Raw genomic sequence first — 21,136 nt, 5'->3', positions numbered from 1 at the left:
TCACCAGCAAAGTTTGTTGAAACACCTAAACTTGTGATTAACTTCCCAATTTATTCATTGGGCACGTCTCATGGCACCCAACACTGTAATGTTATGTATAAACGTATAATGCAAGAAGAGGACAATCCACAAGCTTAACTGAAGTCACAATTGAATCCACAAGGTCTGCAGGCCCATTTTATTCCCTCTGCACACTTCGGGAGAAAATCACATCAAAGAGCCGACAAGTCACCGTACAACAGTCAACACAGGTTGAAACCACAACTGCTTTAGTCTCTCCATTCATAATACTTCAAAGGCAGCACCAATACAAAAAGCAAAGGATATCTACAACGCCGGTATGAAACAACCATGCAAATAGACATTCACCAAGAATCAGGGTTCGTAGACTGCATAGCCCACGCCGTTATACACACAGATTATATTTGTAGATATAAAATAGAGGTAGAAGCTTAAAACTAAACCCTACATACACAATTAAAAGTTGTGTTGATTGTCAGTACAACCCTCTTAAACTGAGGAAAATACGTTTACTACAACATATTAGACAGAACAGAGATGTACTTTAAACTGTATCAACAGCAACAAAAAAAGACCTGAGGGAGTTTGTTTGTTTTTTTCTTTATGTGCTTCACAAGGAACGTGGGTTGATTTAGTCAGAACAGCTAGAAATAATATGAACTTTCACATTTGAGCAAAGATTCCACCAACTGCGTCGTTTGAAACGCCAGGATTTCCCTTAGATGAACTGCCAGTGAAACAGCTCCCTGTGGCAACGTAGACTGAAGCTTAGCCTGGCTGACATGAATAAAATATGATGCATTGTAAAGATGTTGATCAGGGGAATGGAAAATGAAACCTTGAATTCTGACACAAGTAATTATCATTCAGTGATCCCTGACAGCTTTGAACAAACGCGGTTGGGCTAATGTAAGTTTCACTTCAGGAGATCCTGACAGTTAATGTTACTGGATTGTTTTTTGTTACTCCTCCCTGCTGAAATATAAATGACAGTCAAGCACAGACATATTATCGAGGAGGTAGAAATACAGCATGCTCCGGCTGATTGCTGCGGAGCATAAAAGAGACCGACTTTCCCCCTCCCCGTAAAGCAGTGACCGTGTTCACTTCATGCAATTGGTCCCTGGACTTCGGAGCTCGGGGGCTGAATAGTGTCTCCTGCGGAGAGCCTCTGGTCCCGTCTTCCTCCGCCCTGTTTGCAGCTTTGGTCCTGGAGCAATGTGTGTACACAGAGGGGTTTGAGCTGGCTGTGGCTGGAGGGCCTCACACCCTCCCTCTGGATTCTTTGGTGATGCCTTTTGCTCCCGGATGGCAGACAGTGCAATCTGTGGAGCTGAGACGGGTGTGAGGGCCAGGCAGACGTCCCCCACGCTGAGCTGACGGCACTGCAGGCCACAGAGATGGGCAGTCCTCTCAGGGCGACAGGAAGACCAGCCCCGGCCACGCACAAAGAAAGGGTACTCTACATATACATCTACCAACTCCTGCAGGGTGGGAACACACACACATGGGTTAGAATGGACACTTCCACATTCACTAGGGGGTGGTGTTGTGTCATTTTAGGGAATTGTCATCTTAAACGTTGACAGTAACAGAACAAGACATTGGTGTTTAATCATTTGAAACAATGGGGCTGTTAAACGTGTCACCTATTCTTTTACAGCTTCTGTAAGCTCTTTTTGGAAATCTCGAAAATAAATGTGATTCAATCACACATTAAATCATTGCATTTCTATCCTCAAATGTTATTCAAGGTCTTTCAAGAACAATTGTTTTTCATCCATAGCTGTAACTCTGATGCCCTTATATTAAATATAACTGGATTATGCAATAAACGTGTGATGAAGACAAGCTAAAATTGTAGAATAAGCTCCAGTCCAAAGCCATGAGTGTAACATGATATGCTGGATGTCTGACCCGGAAGTCCCAAGTTTCAGTGTTGTGCAAGCAACTGATAATTAGTACTTGATTACAGTTACCTGTGGATTATGTTCATCAAAAGTAATGAAGTTGCTTTACTATTTAATGTAGAAAAACAGTATCTTGTGTCTTATCTTAATAATGGTGTTTTATTAATGTGCACATAGCTGTATTATCGTAGTGTTGCTGTGACACTTTAACTCAGTTGTGAATAGTTTGTGGGTCAGTCATCAATTAGTTGGAGGTCACATGGTGTGCATGTTATATAAAATTAGCCATTATTGTGGTACTGCCACTACAAACACTGCAATGGACACACACCTGGGAGGTGGATCTAATATTGTGAAATCACGCATAACTGGGATTGACATTTATTCTATGATTATAAAAGTAATGACAAAGACTAAAGGTAGAAATTAAACAGCTGTGATGAACGAGCCTCATGCAGATGGTATCAATCCGCTTGTGTGTGTTATTTAGGGCAGACACATATACAATGGGGAGAAGAAAAAAAAAACCTACAGCATCTTTGTGACAGTTGCAACAGTAAAGTGTTCCTGTACCTACCATATCAGCAGTTACAGAAGATCTTGGAATGTAGTTTGATGAGATTTCATAAATATTCCCATTATCCCCTCAGCATAAAGTCTCACTGACTAAATAAGCTGCTTTATAAAAAGCTGCAACCGATGTAATGTGCAGCCAGTATTATTTTACAGGAGACGAGAGTGTGATGCCTGGGGACTATTTTCAGCTGCAAATTATTACAGACTTGGATTGCTTGTACTCTGCTGAGCTGCAAATGTCAACAAGCCTATGTCTTTAATATAATCTCATCTTTTCATTATTAACTTCAGTCGCTCTCGGTTTTCACCCCTCTGCTGCAACCATGTATTTAGCATTCTTTAAACCTATAAAAGCTCAATGACCTGAATTTGGAGAATACTATGCAACAGCTCCTTGTGAGGCATCTGCTGTGAATGACAATGCCACAGGGTGGTTTCCCTTCACCTGAGACTGCTGCTCGTGAAGTAGGATGAGGAGGCGGGAGACGGAGGAGGTGGAGGCTGATGGGGAGATGCTCTGCACAGTGCAGCAGCTCAGCCGCAGGTCTGGACAAGCCAGTGAGCCGAGCAGGAAGTCTTCTGTCTGCAGGTGCTCCACCCTTCGTAGCTGTCCGTCTCTGAGCTCAATTAGAGAACCTGCCACAAAGTGAGGGATCAGCCAGGGGAAACGGTTTAGAGAGTCTGAGGAGGAAAGGTGCTCGGCAGAATGGGCAGAGGGAGACCTTGGTGTTTCCCCCTTCATGGGGGTGCTTGAGGTGTTTAAGTCATCACAGGAGTCCCTCGTGAAACAATGTCCAGAGGCAGAATATTTGTAAGCTTTTGTTGATTTGTGCAACAAATCATGTTGTAATGTGAGATCCGCACGTGGGGCTTGAGGTAGGCTCAAATATAGAGGACTTGTTTTCTCAATTCTTGGGGAAAACTCAGTTTGCCGGTCTCCTCTTCTCACATATGGACCTTTATTTCTGCCATAGCTGAGCCGCTCCGGGTTCAAACTCCTGTCCCTCAATGTCCTTTCCCAGCTGTACCCTCCACTCACTTTAGGGAACTCCTCAGAGACCAGTGAGATGGGACCTAATTTGGAGGGGAATTGCAAATGGCCTGGATGTAGTGCGGCTGTGTTGGATGACTGCCTTTGGTGCTGATAGTGGTGAGAAAAGTCCCAGCCAGTGTGCAGAGGACTGAAGTCCCCCCACTCTGCCCACCCATGATGCTCTCTGAATGCAGAAATGACCCGAGGCTTGGACCTGCTTGATGTGTGGGTCTGCGTCCAGGGCTGATACAGGGCAGGGACCCGTCTCGGTACGGGTTGAAAGGGGCCTGTGTGTTTTGCCTTACACTCACCAAGGCCCTTGTATGGGTATGGCACCTTGAAATTTGCGGCGTCATGTTGTTGCTGCTGCTGCTGCTGCTGCTGCTGCTGCTGCTGCTGCTGCTGCTGCTGCTGCTGCTGCGGCTGCTGCGGCTGCTGCGGCTGCTGCGGCTGCTGCTGCTGCTGCTGCTGCTGCTGCTGCTGCTGCTGCTGCTGCTGCTGCTGCTGCTGCTGCTGCTGCTGCTGCTGCACAGGTGAGCTTGGTCTTTGGTCACGCTTCTTGAGTGGCAGGCTGTCCCTGACTGGGACCACAGCCAGATTTGTTGTGAAGCTCATTGGCTGTCTTTTACTTGCACCAACACTGCATGACTTCCTGCAGAAGAAGAGGTGGTGTCGTGATCACAGATTCCATTTGTATCTTGGCAAGTGTTGTAGATCCAAGGTCATCATCACAGTCTGAGCTGGAGGGAAAAAAACAAATATCAGTGCACTTTACACCCTCTCAAATAAGGTGTCAAGAAAGAGAAGTTAATTGCAATCCCCTATAGGAAGTCTTCTTTTTCAGATACTGATTCATGCCAGAATATTTATTTTCCTTTTTTCCCTTTAGAAGTGCCACGTGGTGAGATCGCTGCCTGTAAATATCCTTTTGAAATCTGAACAATAACTTCACCATCAGCTTGAAATGACAGCCTACCAGCCACCAATTGCTACATTGACGGAGTTCGGTTTGATAGACATCTCCCAACTCCCTTGTAAAAAAGTTACTATGGTAACGAAGTATTGCACAGTGCGGATGGTGGAAGGATGTATTGCGTGAGGACATGGCAAGTAAATTGATGGTAGCGGGTGTAAAGTTTGAGCTTGTTTTTTTTAAGGGTTTAACTTCCTTTTTTAATAATGGATTCAAATAAAGTTTTCTTTCTATATTTGAAATGTAGAAGTGCACCGAGTGAGTCAACAGAATCAGGTTGTTAAATGCGCAGTTTGCATCTGTTTTTATTGGGTTACGTGGCTTCTAAAAACCCACTTTCTTACTTACATCCATGTAAAGAAGTGAGTCAGTTCACTGAAGTGAGCTAAATATAACTGCCTTGTGGAACGACACACACAATACTTGCACAAAGACACTGCAGCCATAGTCTTTACGCTGTAGGAAAAGATCTGCTGGGGACTTTTACAGTCTGTCGGTGCAAAGCTCACTTCATTATGTCATCACCACAGCTGAGCATCACTGCTCAAAGGACCTCTTTCACTCTTCCTGACAGGCATGTCTCTGATAGGAGCTGTTTCTGCTATTATGTCTGACTGCGTGTGTGGGATCAGACGAAACCCTCACACTGACAATCCCATGTGAGCAGTCAGCGTTATTCCACCACCAGGCATGAATAGATTAGTATTTGTCAGCGAAATGCCTGTGGTGTGAATGTAAATGAATTCAAATGACATGGAAGTGTGGGCTGTGTACTCACAGTCACCCAGACAGGTATGATTAGATGGTGTCTCAATAAGGCCCGAGGTCCTTGCAAGCTTAATAACCCTACGAAGGGAGCACGGTCACTGCAGGTCACTAATCTATGGAAATGAGGTGTATGTACAGCAGAGTCCAGTGTGTTTGCTGCTGCCATGATAATCACAATCTGTACTGAGGATGAGATTATTTGCTTAGCGGTGACAATATTATACTTAGTGTGATAATTCTCTCTATCACACTCAAACGTTATAAGACCAAGTTTATCCCACAAAGAGTTCCTCAGTCATGCATGCAGAGCACTTATGTCATAGCTGTTTCCTCAAGTAGATCAAAAATGTATTCTTCAACGCCTAAAATAAGACAAACAGTTTTTCATTGAAGACTCACCTACATATTTCATCCTTCACCCATCTGTGTCTGTCTCTGCATCCATCTTCATAGAGAGCGTCCATCCATGTTAACAGCGTGAAGGCAGATGCTCAACACACACACACACACACACACACACACACACACACACACACACACACACACTCACTCACTCACTCACTCACTCACTCACTCACTCACTCACTCACTCACTCACTCACTCACTCACTCACTCACTCACTCACTCACTCACTCACTCACTCACACACTCACACACACACACACACTCACACACCTGTCTGGCTTGTGTCGTCCTCACAGGCTGCAGGTGAAGAAGCAAAACAGAGCAGAGGAATCCAGACAAGCTCTACAGACTGTATATCAGACATGCACTCCTCCTCTTCTCCTCTCCTCTCTTCTCCTCCTCCTCTCTCTCTCTTATCCCTCCTACTCGCTTTTTACATTTTACACTCCCACTCTGCTCAGTCCGTCAGTCAGTCCTGTTAACCTTTCTCAGACATATTTAACGTCTCTCCCTCTACCTTAGTCTTCTTTATCGCTCTCTCTCTCTCTCCCTTACAGTCTCTCACATCTGAACTTGTTCACCCTGTGTTTGCTGCTGAGTAGCACTCCTAGCCTTTCTTCCATTTGTAATCAACCTCCTCTTCCTCTCTCCATATTCCACACGCTCTCTCCCTCACTCCGTGGCTCTCAGTTGTTGGGTGTATAATTAGAAATGAGACTGCTGTGCAACTCCTCAGCTGATGGTAGGCGTATGACTGCCTGATGGCTTTGGCGTTTTGCCTGGTGTAGTGAGGGCGGGAAATCGTTACTTTAGACAAGCCTGAACTACACTCACACAAGCATTAAAGAGAAAAGAAAGAAACAACAATAACCAAAAAGCAGAGGACAGTAATCTTACAATCACACATGCAATGTGATCATCTTCCTGTTGTTCAGCTTGTCACTTCCTGCTTTCCTCACCTCGGTGGTGGGCAGACATGAATTAATGTTTCGTCCTTATTGAGCGCGGTGCCAAACCGAACGATTGACTTCCAGGTGCTTTTGACCAAACACATCCAAAGGTCATCTTTGGGTAACATCATTGGCTCGCTGCAGAAAAAACAAGGCTGTTCACATGGAGGAAACATCTTCTGTGGTTCAGCTCACAAGAATGAGGACACGGTTTCTGACGCTCATCTGCCTGAACAACTCAGCAACCCGGCTCTCAGCGATCGATTTTGCAGGGCCTCAGCAGGTGAACCCCCAGTCATGGGAAAGCCTACGCATCATTTAGTTTGTGGTGAAGAGGATTTCTCACTTTGAGTCATATCATGCTTCCTCTGCCCACTCTCTTTTTTTGTGCGTCTCTCTGTTTTGCGCGTCTCTCTGTTTTGCCTCTCTCATTCGTGATCAACAGCCATAACACTGTGAACACCCGTCTAATATTGTGTAAGTCCTGAGGCCTGGACTCCAATCGTCCTCCAAAGGCTGCTTGTGATTTTGGGCAGCAAAAGGTTAGCGGCAGCTCTCCACCAGTCTGCTACCGCCCCACATTCTCCAGTGTTCGATCACTTTGAACCTGTCTCTCTTTCATTCCTCATCTAGTGTCGTTCAGCCTATGAGAACAATGAGTTGCTCTTTGGACGTTTTCTTCACTAAAATTGCTGAAAGACGTGTTTTCTTCTGTCTTGGTTTTATGTCAGTGTCTCCCAGTCTGCCCTCAGTCGCCAATTGGTGCAAAATGCCACAGCCCATTAAAAAAAAAAAAATACATCCAGACGTCAGCACATCACTCCAGTCCTCTTCTCCCTTCACTGGCTCCCAGTTTCTTTTGGGATTCATTTTAAGATTTTACTCTTTTACATACTTTTAAAAGCACTCACCGGCCTTGCCCCTCCTTATTTAGCAGAACTCGTGACTGTCGCACTGAAAGGTGGCTAATGTCCATAAATCAGCTGCTACTAGGGAAGTCACTAGAGTCAGGTATAAACATTGTGGAGAGCGGGATTTCTCAGTTGCTGCCCCCGGACTCTGGAACAAACTGCCCCCCAACATACTCACCTTAACCGACTTTGGCCTTTTTAAATCTGGGATCAAAACCTATTTATTCAGACTGGCTTTTGATACACGGTAATATGGTGACATTTTAGCTTATGTTATCTTATTTTGCCTTATTTTATTTTAAGTCGATTTGATTTTACTCTTGTTGATATAATGTATGTTTTTACTCTTGTTCTCTTTTAACTATTTTCTTTCTCATTTTACTGTCCGTTTTTACTGGAAAGCACTTTGGTCCACTTCAGTGTTGTAAAGGGCTTTGTAAATAAATGTTGAGTGATTGATCAACTATGAAGGCAAAATGTAAACTCGCTGATTAATAAAAATCCCCCTACCATCTTACTGGATGGTATTCACGTCACCCGTCACTGGTCTTAATGTTGTGGCTGATCAGTATGCACACTTGCATGCTCACAACAGTTTTAAAGTGTAGCACTGCAGCCTTTGCCACAACTAAAACATTTAGACAAAACCACCTCCACCGCTGACATTTACAAAGACTGTGTTTGAATTGTTAGAAATCGCAGTCACTCCCACCACTTCCCAACTGCCACATTACAGCTTGTATTTGCAGTTTCACTTGGCAGCTTGGCACAAACACCAAGAGTGAGGTTCAGTCGTGAAAGTTTCCATGCTGATGTACCTTCAGAAAATAAGCTTGTCATTGTTGTCTCTTACGTGGGTTATTCTTTTAATTTTAATTCATAAATACATTTTTAAAAAATCATTTTAAGTTTTTGGAAACACGTTCATCATACACATTTTAAAAAATCCTAGTTTTTGTGTGGTGATCAACAAGTCGGTTACTTTGTGTTAAGGGCTTTTTACGCATATTCTCACATTGACTCACACCTGCGTTTTTCCTCGCATGCATCTGAAACAAGACACAGTTCAAAGGCCTCTCTCGGATGCTGATGCTGAGTTTAGGAAAAGGCTGTGATGTAATGCTGCTTTGTGAGACTCTGGAAAGCAAATATTGTGCAATCACGTGCTGCTTAGAGAACCTGGAGCTGACAGCTGCTGTCCACTAGATGGTGTGCAGGACACATAAACGATCAGGTACTGCTCTGGCTCGTCTCCGAACTGAACCGTGAGAAGATTCCCCCACACCTTTTCAAGTTTCAAATCCCTAATAGGTGGAAATAATATTAATTTGTGATACAAAAAGTCATTTTTGAGTGAAGGGGTGGGGGGGTCTGGGTGGGGTTGGGGGGGGGGGGGTATAACAGATGCATGTGCCTGTCTCTCCTTGGTATTTTCCACCCCGTTACATAAAGTCTTACCATCTCTCTCTCTCTCTCTCTCTCTCTCTCTCTCTCTCTCTCTCTCTCCCCCAGCTCCGCCCTCCTCCTGTCACTGGTCAGCTGGTCCACTCCACAGAGCCACAATCTTGTTCTTGTCCCTGTCCAAGTGTCTTGGATTCCACCGAGGGAAGAGGGGAAGTGAGGGAGGAGAGCAGCAGGGCGTCAGTGCACATCCGTTTCTCCGGGAGTGAGAGGAGGTGGGAGATGCTCATCGGGTTCTCTGCTGGACTCTCCCACGGTTGAACGTCCACCACTGACACTGACACATCCTCTGTCCTATAGCCTCTGACAACTTTCCAGCAACATGAACTCCTCATCAGCAAACCTCCACAGCAAACGCCAGTCCTGTAAGTGCCTCTTTGTTTTTAACTTCATGTTTGCTCGGTTTAGACAGTTGTTACCATCAGATATTGAGGAAGATGTGAGCGAGAACAAGATAATGATGAGAGGGACACACACATTTGTGGGAAGCTTGTTGCCCCACTTTCTGTCCCTGTGTGGTGTGGAGATGTAGCTGATGAAGCCCTAACCTTTCACACCACTTGCCCATGTATTTATCTGCCTACATCACATTGTAACTTGACAGAAATCATACATTTTAATGTCAACTTTTGAAGTCCAAACAGTGATGAAGTCGTGGAGAAAAAGCCCAAAACGTGCACTTTTCTGAAAATGTCTTAGACTCTTGTTCTTTCAGTTCACAACTTTATCACTGTACAATGTAAATATATGTGTCTGGGTGTTTGTAATGTGGAAGTAGCTGGTGTGACGATGAGTTAAAGCTGCTGTTGTGTTGACGTTGCCTGAAGAGGCTGGTCTGAGTGCTGTGCCAGCCAAAACTCAGACAGGAATGTTGAATCATCACCCTGAGTAATGTTCACTAATACCAAATGAATGGGTCACTCTCTTTGCTCGGGAATAGGGATGCATTCCCACACAAAGGCACACACACCCACACACTCTCTTACACACACATGTTAGACATGCCGAGGCAGCCTTGGATTGGGGCCACCGCACAGCTCAAGACAAAGATCTGTTACTTCTAATGGGATTGAGCTCGCAGATCTCATCAGAGCGGACTCGCTGCAATGGGGTCTGCGACATGTTTCACGGACAGCAACCCAGATAGGACCTGGAATCAAATTAGTCCCAGCGAGATCAGTGATTTCACGAGGCTAAAAAGGATCAGGGCTGGGACTCCAGAGAAGATGTGTCCCATCTGTTGCTCTGTGCCGCCCTGCATGGTGTGCTCTGTCACTTTTTGATTGTTGTGGGAATGTGCCAGAGCGAGCTGGTGTGCAGTGGGGTGCAGTGCAGGGCTGGCCAGCTGTTGAGTGTAGAGAGACAGCATCAATCCACAGCGTTGTCTTAGCTTGATCCCTGTGGGTATGACCCACATATGACTGAGGAAGTATAAATGCTGCTTAACGCGCAAATTGGAGCAGTGAAAATGTGATAGTTCATCACATGCTAAATGATTTACACGGTATCTGAGTATGCTTCTCTGAGCTGGAGTGACAACAAACTCACCAAAGTTTTAGTCCTGCTTAAGGTGTTTTTCCATAAATCTCTTCTGATAATAGGGACAGTAAATCAAGTATAAATCGTGGTATTTTATGTCATTCACACTCAGCGATGCAACAATCCAACAATCAATATCAATTGGAGTCATTCACACACACAGTCATGCATACATCAGATCATTTTGTAATAACTTATAATTTCATACCATTGAATGGCAATCAGCATGTTTGTCATGAACACAAACTCAGATTAAAAGTTTTAACAGAGTTGTGTAGTGTATTGTCCCTCAGATTCCCACCCTCAAGCATAAAGAGACAAGCTAAATTGACTTGCATGTGATTACACTCAATGATAAGCTCCCTGTCTGGATGGTTGGTTGTAGTTTCCATCAGATCAGGGATCGGCACGGTATCCCCAGAGATATGCTCACCAGCTCTCCTCATTAGTAAATCCATCGACTCGCCCCTCAGCTCAATCCTTGTAGAGATCAAGCAAATACCATCCGCGCTCACAGCACTGCAGGGACAAAAACAACTGCGGCTCATTGCTTGAGTTCCCCTTTTGAAAGGAGTAAAACATGAACACAAATGTATCTGGTTGGTCAGTTAAAAACTACAAATACAGAATTCAATAGTTTGGCAGTAATCTAGCGATACTAGTTTGAATAAGTTAACTTGAGCTAGAGATACTTTAAATACAGAGAAAATGGTGAGTAGTTGTTAGAGTTTTACTCATCAGGCAGACAAATCTGATGCAGTAATTAGTTGTTATAATTACAATAACACAAATATAATAACAATAAACTAATACAGATTAAGTACACGCACAGACTCTTTTTCATTTTGAACAATTTCTTCACTTTTCTGTTTAATTCTAAGACTTTATATATATATATATATATATATATATATATATATATTTTTTTTTTTTTTTTTTTTATTTTTTTTTTTTATTTTTTAAAACATCTGTTGTCTTTGACCGGTGCTGATCGGTCTTCCCACAAAATAACATGACAGGGTCTATTTTTTTGTCTCAGCTCAATCATACAGGGTGAGTTTAGGAACATCATAGTCTTGTCTTCACCAACAACAATTCAACAGTTTACATGTTCTACATGTGCATGCATGTGTATGTGGTCGTCTGTAATCTCTGACTTATCCAGGATGTTCCTTTCTTTTCTCCGCAGTCAGTTCGAATCGGTTCCTGCTACCCAAATTTGGATAAAGAGTTATTATAGGAAGGATGATACTACAGGCACAATTTTACATCCTTGCTCCAGTAGAAGCAGCTTTGCACGATTACTCCAAATATATGGGACTAATAACAATGCTTCATCGCTGTTACAGTGGACTGATACTGCCTGAATCTGGTCATTCAGTCTTGCTAAATAAACACAGAGATGTCAGACCCTGTGTTTCCTTTGCTTTCAACCGCCATCACAAATATAAGTCCAAAATTTGTTTAAAGAAGGAGCAGAAAGCAGTTTGGATGTTGAGATGAGGTCTGTCAGCATGTGAACCTTTTAATAAGAACGGGACATTTTTGTCTCGCTCATGCAGACAAAACAACTCACAATATAATTTAACATATTTGAGTGTAATTTCTCAATTTATTCATGAGTTCTTGCTAAAACATAATGAGGGATTTTGTCAAACATCAGTATGTTGGCAGTAATTTCCCATGAAACAGGAAAAGACCGATTCATGTCACCCACTTGAATGTAAAGCAATGCTTGATTTACTGAACCAATCCACAGAGATTTGTCCATTATTGACAGGCTCAAACTTATATTCACCAGTGCATGAAAAAAACAGCTACGCTAGTGCTTTGTCATCTGTTGATGCCTATTGTGTTGATCAAAACACGACAGCCGGCTGTTGGGGTTTCACGGAGGGCAGTGGGACAGGACACTGACCTACAAACAGTGCTTTTGTTATTCTGAGGGAAATTCAGTCAAGAGGAAAGGAAGGAGAGAGTTAATACTGATGCCGTTGTTGAGGGCCTGAGCTAGACAGTGCTATGTCCCAGCGGGGAAAAAATACACACATACTGTACATGCCATGAAATATAGTTCAAACAGAGGGCCAAACACACATCAACAGCTGTCATGAATAATTCAACGACCTTGCAACAGGAGCCCAGTAAATGTCAGCCACGGGAGCTGGACATAAAACACAGAGCGGACCCAAAAATAACAGTAAGAAAAACAAAGTGCATGGTGTCCAGAGACATAACTCTTTGTTTTACCAGCACGAGCGCATATCAGTTTCACCCCAGTTCAAAGCTATTTCTCTCATTTTGAATGATTTACAGAAAGATGCTTTCAAATCGAAGCAAATAAAACTAGAGGAGGTACCTAGAGTAAGATGCTCTCCGTGTGATGTGGTGAATGTTAGTTATAAACTACAACTCCTGGTGGCGTCTTTGCTCCCAGTCTTACAGAGCCATAAAGCGTCTCCCACCACAGCCAGTCTGTAGATACACAATCCCTCATGACCACTGAGACACTATTTTTTACCGCAGCTCCACTGATCCACTAATGACCAGCTGCAGACTGTTAACAGCCTGCTGTCACTGTTAAGGTCAACATTGTGCTAAAAGCTACAGAAGAGACTCTGAGTAAAAATAACACCTCAAGAGCCCATTCAGATTTATACCAGATTATAACAGAATAGTTTACTTTGTTAGTGTGCTGTAATGTTTGCAGTAGCCTGATTGAATAAAGTCTAGTCATAAGGGGTCAGACACAAAATAATGCAGTTGATAACCACCAATTTAAGTCACCATTGAACTTAACCTATGGAACTAAGGTTGAATACTCACACACGGAAAGAGAAAATATGCAAATAGCAAAGAAAAGAAACCCTAGTCTGGATTCAAACCTTGGTCTTGCTAATCAATGTATCACTGGGCTTCCTCTGCAAAGGTCCATTCTTCCTTAGTCCAAGTGGTGTTACAAAGAAGCCTCGATATCCTTGCGGCTTCTATAGCTGCTCCTTTAAAGGTGCTTTCACAGTGGCCATATTTCACTTGATCTAGTTGAATTTTTGATCTTATAATGTGCAGCTATGCCAGTGTGAAAGCAAAACTGAATTCTGGGTCACACTAGTGCAGCCACCGCAATCAAATTCTGGTGCACCCTGAATGAGGTATGAAAGCAAATACAGTAGACTATGGGGTGAATATGAGCACAACACACAAGAACAATGATGTGTGTGCTGCGTTCGATAAATGCCTCATGGAAGCAGGCTTGAATTCCTCCGTAGAACAGTGTCCCATACAGTCAAACTAAATTTTGATCGGCAACCATGTGACCAGGATGCCGCCTGTAACGTTATACTCATGGTTTGGTCTGGAGTCGGCGTGAAAGCAGCCGACTCACTGACAATTTACAATCTGCACTCACTGGTGTGAAGGCAGCCCAAGTCTCCTCCAAATGAGCTCATCACTCTCCTATGAGGGGTGAAGCCCACCACCCTGTGGAAAAAGGCTCATGCTGGCCACTTGATCCCATTCTCTCGCTCACGAGGAGAGCTTTTCCAGTGCATGCTGCAGGCAATCATGGGATGAAGCCAAAAAGCAGAGTTACCACCATTCAGCTGCCACACATGATGTCCTCCTGATCTCGGCCATCACACCATGAAAACATTAAACCTTAGTGGAGAGAATGCACAACACCTTGAGTCTGATGTAATAGAGTACGTGGATGTACATCACCAGGAGCAAGCTGCTTCAAAGGGGTCTGTCAACACTAATCCTCAGTATGAAGCACAAACCAATGTGTACCCTGACTCCTGGAGAGCTTATTCAACTCTCTATTTATGTTTTTGGTTGATACAGAGTTGTTGGTGGTTTTTTTTGGCTCAGTATAGACTTTTACACATCAAACAAGCAAGAATCAGGATGTGAGGATTTTTTTTTCTTGGCAGTGTACAATTCAAAATAAATGATGGGATAGCTGAGGCAGTTTAATCTCCCACCACAATCATTTAAACAGGGACGACTTCATCCCTTTGTATAAGAAAACCACTTCCCAGAAAAGAGCCGAGGCAGAACGAAACCGAGAGTATGGCAACCAGCTCTATAATCAAAGCAGGGGAGGAAACCATGGTTCCCACTGGGATTCTGTTTAACTACTGCAAACTGAGGAGTTCCATCCCATGACAACCAGAAAACAACTGGATCATCTGGCAAAGCTGTTTTCTTCGCGCTGTGCTTCTCTGACCTTCTCTCTCTGTCGCAGGGGAGCTGCCTGTGAGCTCACATATTCACTTAGCACAGTGATGGGCTAATGGCAGCCTGTGGGCGACACTGAGCTCTCCTATCCCTTCGTTTAGCCCCCAGATCAATGTGATGCTTCTTATATCGGTGTAGTTGGAGCTTCTGAACTGACATTTCAAAGGCCTGTCCTTGAGAAACAGGATTAAGAAAAGAGCGACATGACTTACAGATGCCAAAGCTATGGAGCAAAGTAGTACAACTGAATACAGTAGAGCACAGAGTTGACCATTAAGTGGAGATATAGCATTGTATGTGTTCAAAGCTGAACATTGTTCTTTTGCTAAATGTCACTACGAAACAGTTTTATAGGGAATATAACAACACAGAGGTTACCCACATTATTCATTTAACAGTTTGAGCCGTGATTTTTGTGTCCATTTAAAATTAAATTCAGTATAATTTTATCCCTACGTTTAATCTCTAATGATTTCCTGTCTTTGGCATCATGTCCAAGAAGGGCAGGCCAGTCCCCTTCCCTTACAACATCCCTGCTTTTGTCTGCTTCTGAATGGGCTCTTTCTTCCATTTCAGACTGAGCGGAGGATCTGGGTTTGTCTTTCTGTGGGGTGGTGGTGATGGTGGTGGTGGTGGTGGTCCGGGGGGGTGGGGGTGGGGGTGTTGGCAGACATGCACAGCCTGCTCTGTGTGTCTCTATCTTTCTGTCTGTTCCAGTCATTATGCATGTCCAGCTGATCTATGACCTTTTCTTTCTCAAGTCCTAGGGCATGAACAGGAAGGAGGGCAAGGGACACGACGAAGATAGAGTGGGACATAAAAGAGGAGGAAGGGAAAATGTGGTGGTAGAGGAAAGGGAATTAAAAGTGGTAGAGAAGAAAACATATTTACCTGCAGGTTGTTTTGGCCTCCATCCTCTCACCTCCCCCTCCCTCCCCGGGAGCAGGTCCCTCAGGTTTTGCGGTACGAAACTGAAGACTTTGTTTTGTTGGGAGTCCGTAGCGGGCCGGGCCCGTGACCTCATCAGTGGTGGACACAGCAGCCAAGTTTTTTCTTACACTGCAGATTTTCCCATGTGAGTAGTTGTGCTAATCAGAGGTCACGGGGGTCGTCTGCGGCTAGGGGAACCCATATTGATTAAGGCGATTCAATGGAATAAAGAACTGGATAGCGAGGGGAAAGAAATCAATGCGAGGATATACATCTGGAGCTAACCTTTAGCTCTCCATGGGCCTCGGCCTCAAAGTAGAAGCAATCAATGCGGTAATCAATCATTATTTACCTGAGCGGGAAAACGCTCAAGGATATAATAATGCACAAGGCAATTTGTCTGTGGGAACCATCATTATCTTTGAGCACAAGCAGTCAAGGAATAATAGTTTGTTCTACGTATAAAAGAATGCTGATAGCCATTCGCAGCTTGTGTTTTGTCTCACATAATGTCCTCTGAACAAGTGGCTCTGTTCATCACAACGCACACATCAAACCAGCAGCTCCTGCCTGTGACTGGCAACTTGCCCCGTCAGCACTGCTCCCTCGTGCTTCCTTGAGGCTCTGAAGACGACAGTGTTTGTGACTGTGTAACAGTACGATGAGAAAAGAGACCATCCCTTCCCCTGCAAAACACCACCACCCAGCCTCAGGCATCCACACTGAGGCAGAAATGCTGGGATGACGGTAAAAAAATGCAAACTAGAGAATATTCAAAAGTCTCCTCGGGGTAGGAGTGTTTTCTGTAATAAAAAGAACACTTGTACCAGGTACACTGACAACACCGTCATGCTCGCACGATGCATGTTTGTGATCGCTAACATCCCCTCCTGCAGTGAAGCGATGGCTGCTTCCTGTCTCTTCTAAAGAGGTGATAGAAAAATGGTTCAAAGTGGAAACCTAGAAGACGAGCAGACTTTACACATCAAAGTGCTGCTCCTTGTGAGAAAACGTTGAGCAGTAAATTGTTCACTCCAGAGTGAACTGCAGAATATTTAGTTAAAAAGCTTCTTTCACAGCTGATGTGTCAGCCAGCAGGAACTCAGGTGTCAGAAGTCTAAGACTGGAGGATGTACGTCACATAACCAACACATGTGTAAAAAACATCCGACGAGTCAACATATTTCAAGGAGCACTTCACTTCAACTCTCAACTCATTGGATTTGGGAGAAAAAGGATGGAACAAGGATTCAAATATTTGATAAAAACCAGGAAACAAAGTAAAAAAGTAAAGATTAAAGAAGAAGGCGTCAGCATTATTGACCCGAGTGTTTGATTAGATTAAATTCTTCTCAAGAGACTCCAGAACATAGATGCAAGTGGGAAAATAAAACGACAAGAAAGATATGTACACGGTGATATTTTTCTCCCAGATTGCTTCTAGATTCTTGTGTTTTTTCCTCCTTTCATATTTTGTGATTCTGAGTATACCCACATAGTGTATACAGTACCTGTAGTTGCTGTCAGAAGGACCCTGAGGTCTGTCTTCTTTGTGTCCTCTCTGAAGCCGTCCTCCAGCAGAGTCTCTGCACCCTGGAGGCAGCCTGTCAAACGGGGAAGAGCCGAGACGCAGTGACAGGCTCGTGTCGTACTTCCATCCCTGACATGTGCCTGGGCACGACTGCGCTGATGCTGCAATCCAAAGAAGATGACCTGTTGCTGCTTTTATGCCAACTCTGCAGTTTTGGGACTCACTGAATTAGCAGATTAAGCAGCAATGATCAAGGTTTTATGGTGCAATATGAGAGCATAAAAAGAGCTTGTAACAAAGACAGTTTCTTCCTCTCACCAGCAACAGCAGATACTTTCAGCATTGTTTTCTTTTCCTGGTATTCCTTGTTAACTTCCTGAGTCGATTGTCTTCCTCTGTTGTCCATCACTCTCTGGTGTATTTATAGAGCTGCTGTGATTGCTGCTCTCAGCTGAGACTATCCCATTATTCCCAGTTTAGACTTGGAGGCCTCATCCAATTAGCTCAATCCCTGCCTGTAGGTTGTAAAGCGTTTGAAAATCCAGACGCAGTTTTAATACCTGTGTATCACAGACTCCTAGTAGGTGGAAGTTCAGTGCAGTATTCATGTCAATGATATGCATGTCTACTGGAATATATACTGTATATATTCCAGTAGACACGCATATCACATTATTATTGATGTTGTTGTCATTATTCATTATAACACTAACAACAACAACAATAATAATAACAATAATAATCATAATCATAATAATAATAATAATAATGATCATCATCATCATAATGATGATGATGGTGTTAATGATTGATACACATCGAAAAGCTGAATGCTTTCTCCTCCTCATCACTGTATTTATATATTTGGTTTTCTTCCTGGTGTTTCTCTGTTTGAATGACTCTCATCTTGTGACCATTTCCTGTGCTGTTTCATGTACAGTCAGTCAGGCTCTGGTATTTACAGTATTTACAGCTTCCAGCATTGCCTCTCTTCACTTCTAATGCTGTCACACTATGATACAAATCACCCCTCCATTTTCTCACATTGGTATTGCACTCAGCCTTATTACAGTGAAGCTGTTGAGGGGGGAAATGAGATTATGTGGGTAAACAAAAAGAGAACTGACGGCTTTCTTTTGCATAGCAATCATATATAGAATTTACCAGAAGAAACTATGTCCTCATAGAAAAAAAACAAAAAAAACTCAAACCTGAGTCTTAATTGGCTTCATTTCCACGTGGAGTGACAATACACACCAAATTCAGGTTTCTGTATGTTTCACTTGTAGCTCAAGGTCTCCCTCTTCTGGCTTCTGCCTTGTTTACCTCTAATTTCTCAGGATGCAGTACCAGATGATCTCTGACTTGTAATGCTTCATTCACAGTCTGATGTCTCTGATTTCCAAACTTCAGCTATGATGTTTACACAGTCTTAGTCTGTTGGACACTCTTTAGTCTTGTCCCTTCTTTGTGATTGGCAGCGGAGACCGAGCGAGCCCAGAGGCTGCCAGATGTGGATGCAGCACAGCAGCTGAAGCTCAGGGAGAGGCAGCATTTCTTTGAAGAAGTCTTCCAGCATGATGTGGACGTCTACCTGTCCTCAGCTCATCTTTGTATCAGGGACTACAAGAGACGTGAGTAGAAGTGGGAAGGATTTCACATGAGTTTTTGTGGACAGATGCATAGACTGCCACTCTTTTTTCTTCTTCCAGCTCCCATTGGCAGCGTCTCATCTATGGAGGTGAATGTGGACCTTCTGGATCAGATGGAACTGATAGACATTTCTGACCAAGAAAGTTTGGATGTTTTCTTCAGCTCTGTGGGAGACGAAGGCGTGTTGACCTCCCCACACTCAGGTGTGAACATTAGAGACAAAAAAGTAATGAAAAGTGAAAGAAAAAAGAAAACCTCCTCTACAGCACAAGTTAATCATCAAATGTTACTTTGTTCCCCCAATTTTGCAGGGCAAGGAAACAACAACAACAATGAGGAAACAATCAGTAATGGACTCTTTCAACATGTTCTTGAGAGTCTTGATGCCAAGTCCCGTGCGTCGTCCACATCTTCAAATTCCTCCACTGACAGCCAGACTGTCAACGTCAACGCTGTAGACACCCCGGTGATTGAATCAGAAGATGAAGAAACACACACCAGCACAATAAAAAGAAGGACCGCAGCTCCTGAGGCAGAGAAGGTGAAAAGTCAGAATCCATCTTCATCATCATGGGATCCATCTGCTCCTCAATAGATCTTTACCTGCAGCTCGCTGGTGAAGCAGCTCAGCCGGCGGCAAACAGAAGACTGTGGGATGATAAATATCATAACTAGACTGTCTGTACTTTCAACCTTTCCCACTGATTTATGAATTGTACAGCTCTGTGTGTGATGGAGGCCATCAACTGTAAATATGGAGATGTCCCGTTTTTTCTCCTTTCCTGGTGTAGCAATGGACAAAATTCCTTCCTATGTTTTTAACCACACTGGACTTGTACTTGGTAGGTGAAGGATTTTGTACTGTATTAACACAGCAGTAAATCAATACCCTAAATAGAAACAACAAAATGTATTATAGCTTGGGTTGATTTGGCAAATGAGATGTCTTATTATTAAACTCTGTTTTTGAAAACAAACTTGTTCTTCCAATGTAAATACTCAGTTCTCTATCGCCAGTCTTTCCTTAAAGAAGAGTGACAAATGTTGATACGTGTTCAGAAAAAATAATGATGCACTTCCTGGTTGATTGGATGGAAGAAGGTTTAGATGATTGTAAGATAAACGTAAAACTTTCTTCAAGGCAACATCAGAGGCTTGAAGAAGCTCCAACCTGAATCCAAAACAAAACATGCATGAAAGAGTTAAGATAAACGGGGTTTAAAGTTTGCAAACAGAAAAACCAAACAGTGAAAGTTTAGAAGTAATAACTTGTCAGTTATTTTGCTATTGTTTGGATCTTGCATGAAATGTTAATAGAACCAACAATCTTGATTTACACTTCTTATTGTTCATGGGAAGATAGAGAAAATAGACTTTTTATCCAAAGGGTGAGAGCAAAACATATCAAAGTATTTGTGGACATTACACCAAAAAGGTGCATATAATAAAACTGCAGAAGGAGCCTTTACAAGCAATGCAGGACAGACAACAGGTCAGTAACGCATATGGAAATGAAAACAGCATTTTAGAGATGCAGAGTCTCTCAGAATGAAAAGGAGTCGAGGTTTGTGGTCAGTGATACTTTCTTTAAACCCATAAAGAGCCAACATTTTCCAATTAGAACAAATTGTCTTACAATGGACATCTTATTTGTTGTTTGTGTTGAGTTGTTAATGAAATATGGGATCATGGGAGCTGAAAATCAGTGTTATGCTTTGTATTTTTCACAGAGACGGATTATTTGGGATCAAATGTGTAAATCAATGTTCATAAAGTTCAAACCTCTGCATGTACAGTTCGCTCATAAATAAACCTCACACGTATGCAGTGAAGCATGTCGCTACATTTCCAGGTTGGTTTATGAGAAGCACTCTCCCCTGTGATTATTGTGGCGGTGCAGGCTGAGTGGGTGGGGAGAGCAGGGGGCAGGGTCTCACAGTCAGTCCTCACACAGTGAGCAGAACATACATGGACAAGCATCATGCTGGGCTTCTTCCTCCTGGTACGTATTATTACTTATAGTTGCACACTTTACTACCTTTGAAAAAAAAAAATTCTTTCATGTTTTTCAACTTGCAAAAATATATTTGATTGTAATTTCACATTAATGTGATTTTCCCTTTAATTCTTATAAAAGTGTGTGGCACAATGTTATCGTAAATAATGTCAAGCTAATGTGAGGTTTAAATTAATCGTGATAATAGAAATGTCAGGGATTATCTGTCACATCATAAA

At 43.1% G+C, this 21,136-nt stretch overlaps 2 protein-coding genes across 9 annotated transcripts; one reads left to right on the top strand and one right to left on the bottom strand.

The window, feature by feature from the left end:
* Positions 1 to 144: 144 nt before the first annotated feature.
* LOC308108122 (uncharacterized protein) lies at positions 145 to 6,081 on the bottom strand. 7 transcript variants are annotated; one of them, XM_080460860.1, is made up of 5 exons: positions 5,681 to 6,081; positions 4,072 to 4,280; positions 3,852 to 4,026; positions 2,953 to 3,143; positions 145 to 1,505 (listed from the first exon to the last, which is right to left on the bottom strand). In XM_080460860.1, exons 2-5 carry the CDS (start codon positions 4,153 to 4,155, stop codon positions 1,125 to 1,127), a joined length of 831 nt encoding a protein of 276 aa, XP_080316986.1. In that variant the 5' UTR covers positions 4,156 to 4,280; positions 5,681 to 6,081; the 3' UTR covers positions 145 to 1,124. The 7 variants fall into 7 exon arrangements, with proteins under 7 accessions (XP_080316986.1, XP_080316987.1, XP_080316985.1 ...); XM_080460861.1 differs by having other exon boundaries at positions 5,685 to 6,016; XM_080460859.1 differs by having other exon boundaries at positions 3,852 to 4,280; positions 5,681 to 6,056.
* Positions 6,082 to 6,644: 563 nt separating this feature from the next.
* On the top strand, positions 6,645 to 20,740 carry LOC308109131 (dysbindin-A). 2 transcript variants are annotated; one of them, XM_080462510.1, is made up of 6 exons: positions 6,645 to 6,920; positions 9,061 to 9,224; positions 9,310 to 9,374; positions 18,730 to 18,882; positions 18,961 to 19,104; positions 19,213 to 20,740. In XM_080462510.1, the coding sequence occupies exons 3-6, from the start codon at positions 9,332 to 9,334 to the stop codon at positions 19,494 to 19,496; spliced, it is 624 nt and encodes a 207-aa protein (XP_080318636.1). In that variant the 5' UTR covers positions 6,645 to 6,920; positions 9,061 to 9,224; positions 9,310 to 9,331; the 3' UTR covers positions 19,497 to 20,740. The 2 variants fall into 2 exon arrangements, with proteins under 2 accessions (XP_080318636.1, XP_080318635.1); XM_080462509.1 differs by having other exon boundaries at positions 9,061 to 9,374.
* Positions 20,741 to 21,136: the final 396 nt, after the last annotated feature.

Source organism: Lipophrys pholis (genome assembly GCF_963383615.2).
Source record: "Lipophrys pholis genome assembly, chromosome: 4".
Taxonomy (NCBI): Eukaryota; Metazoa; Chordata; class Actinopteri; order Blenniiformes; family Blenniidae; genus Lipophrys; species Lipophrys pholis.
Note: the sequence above shows the minus strand (reverse complement) of the source record. Positions and strands in the feature narration are given on the sequence as shown.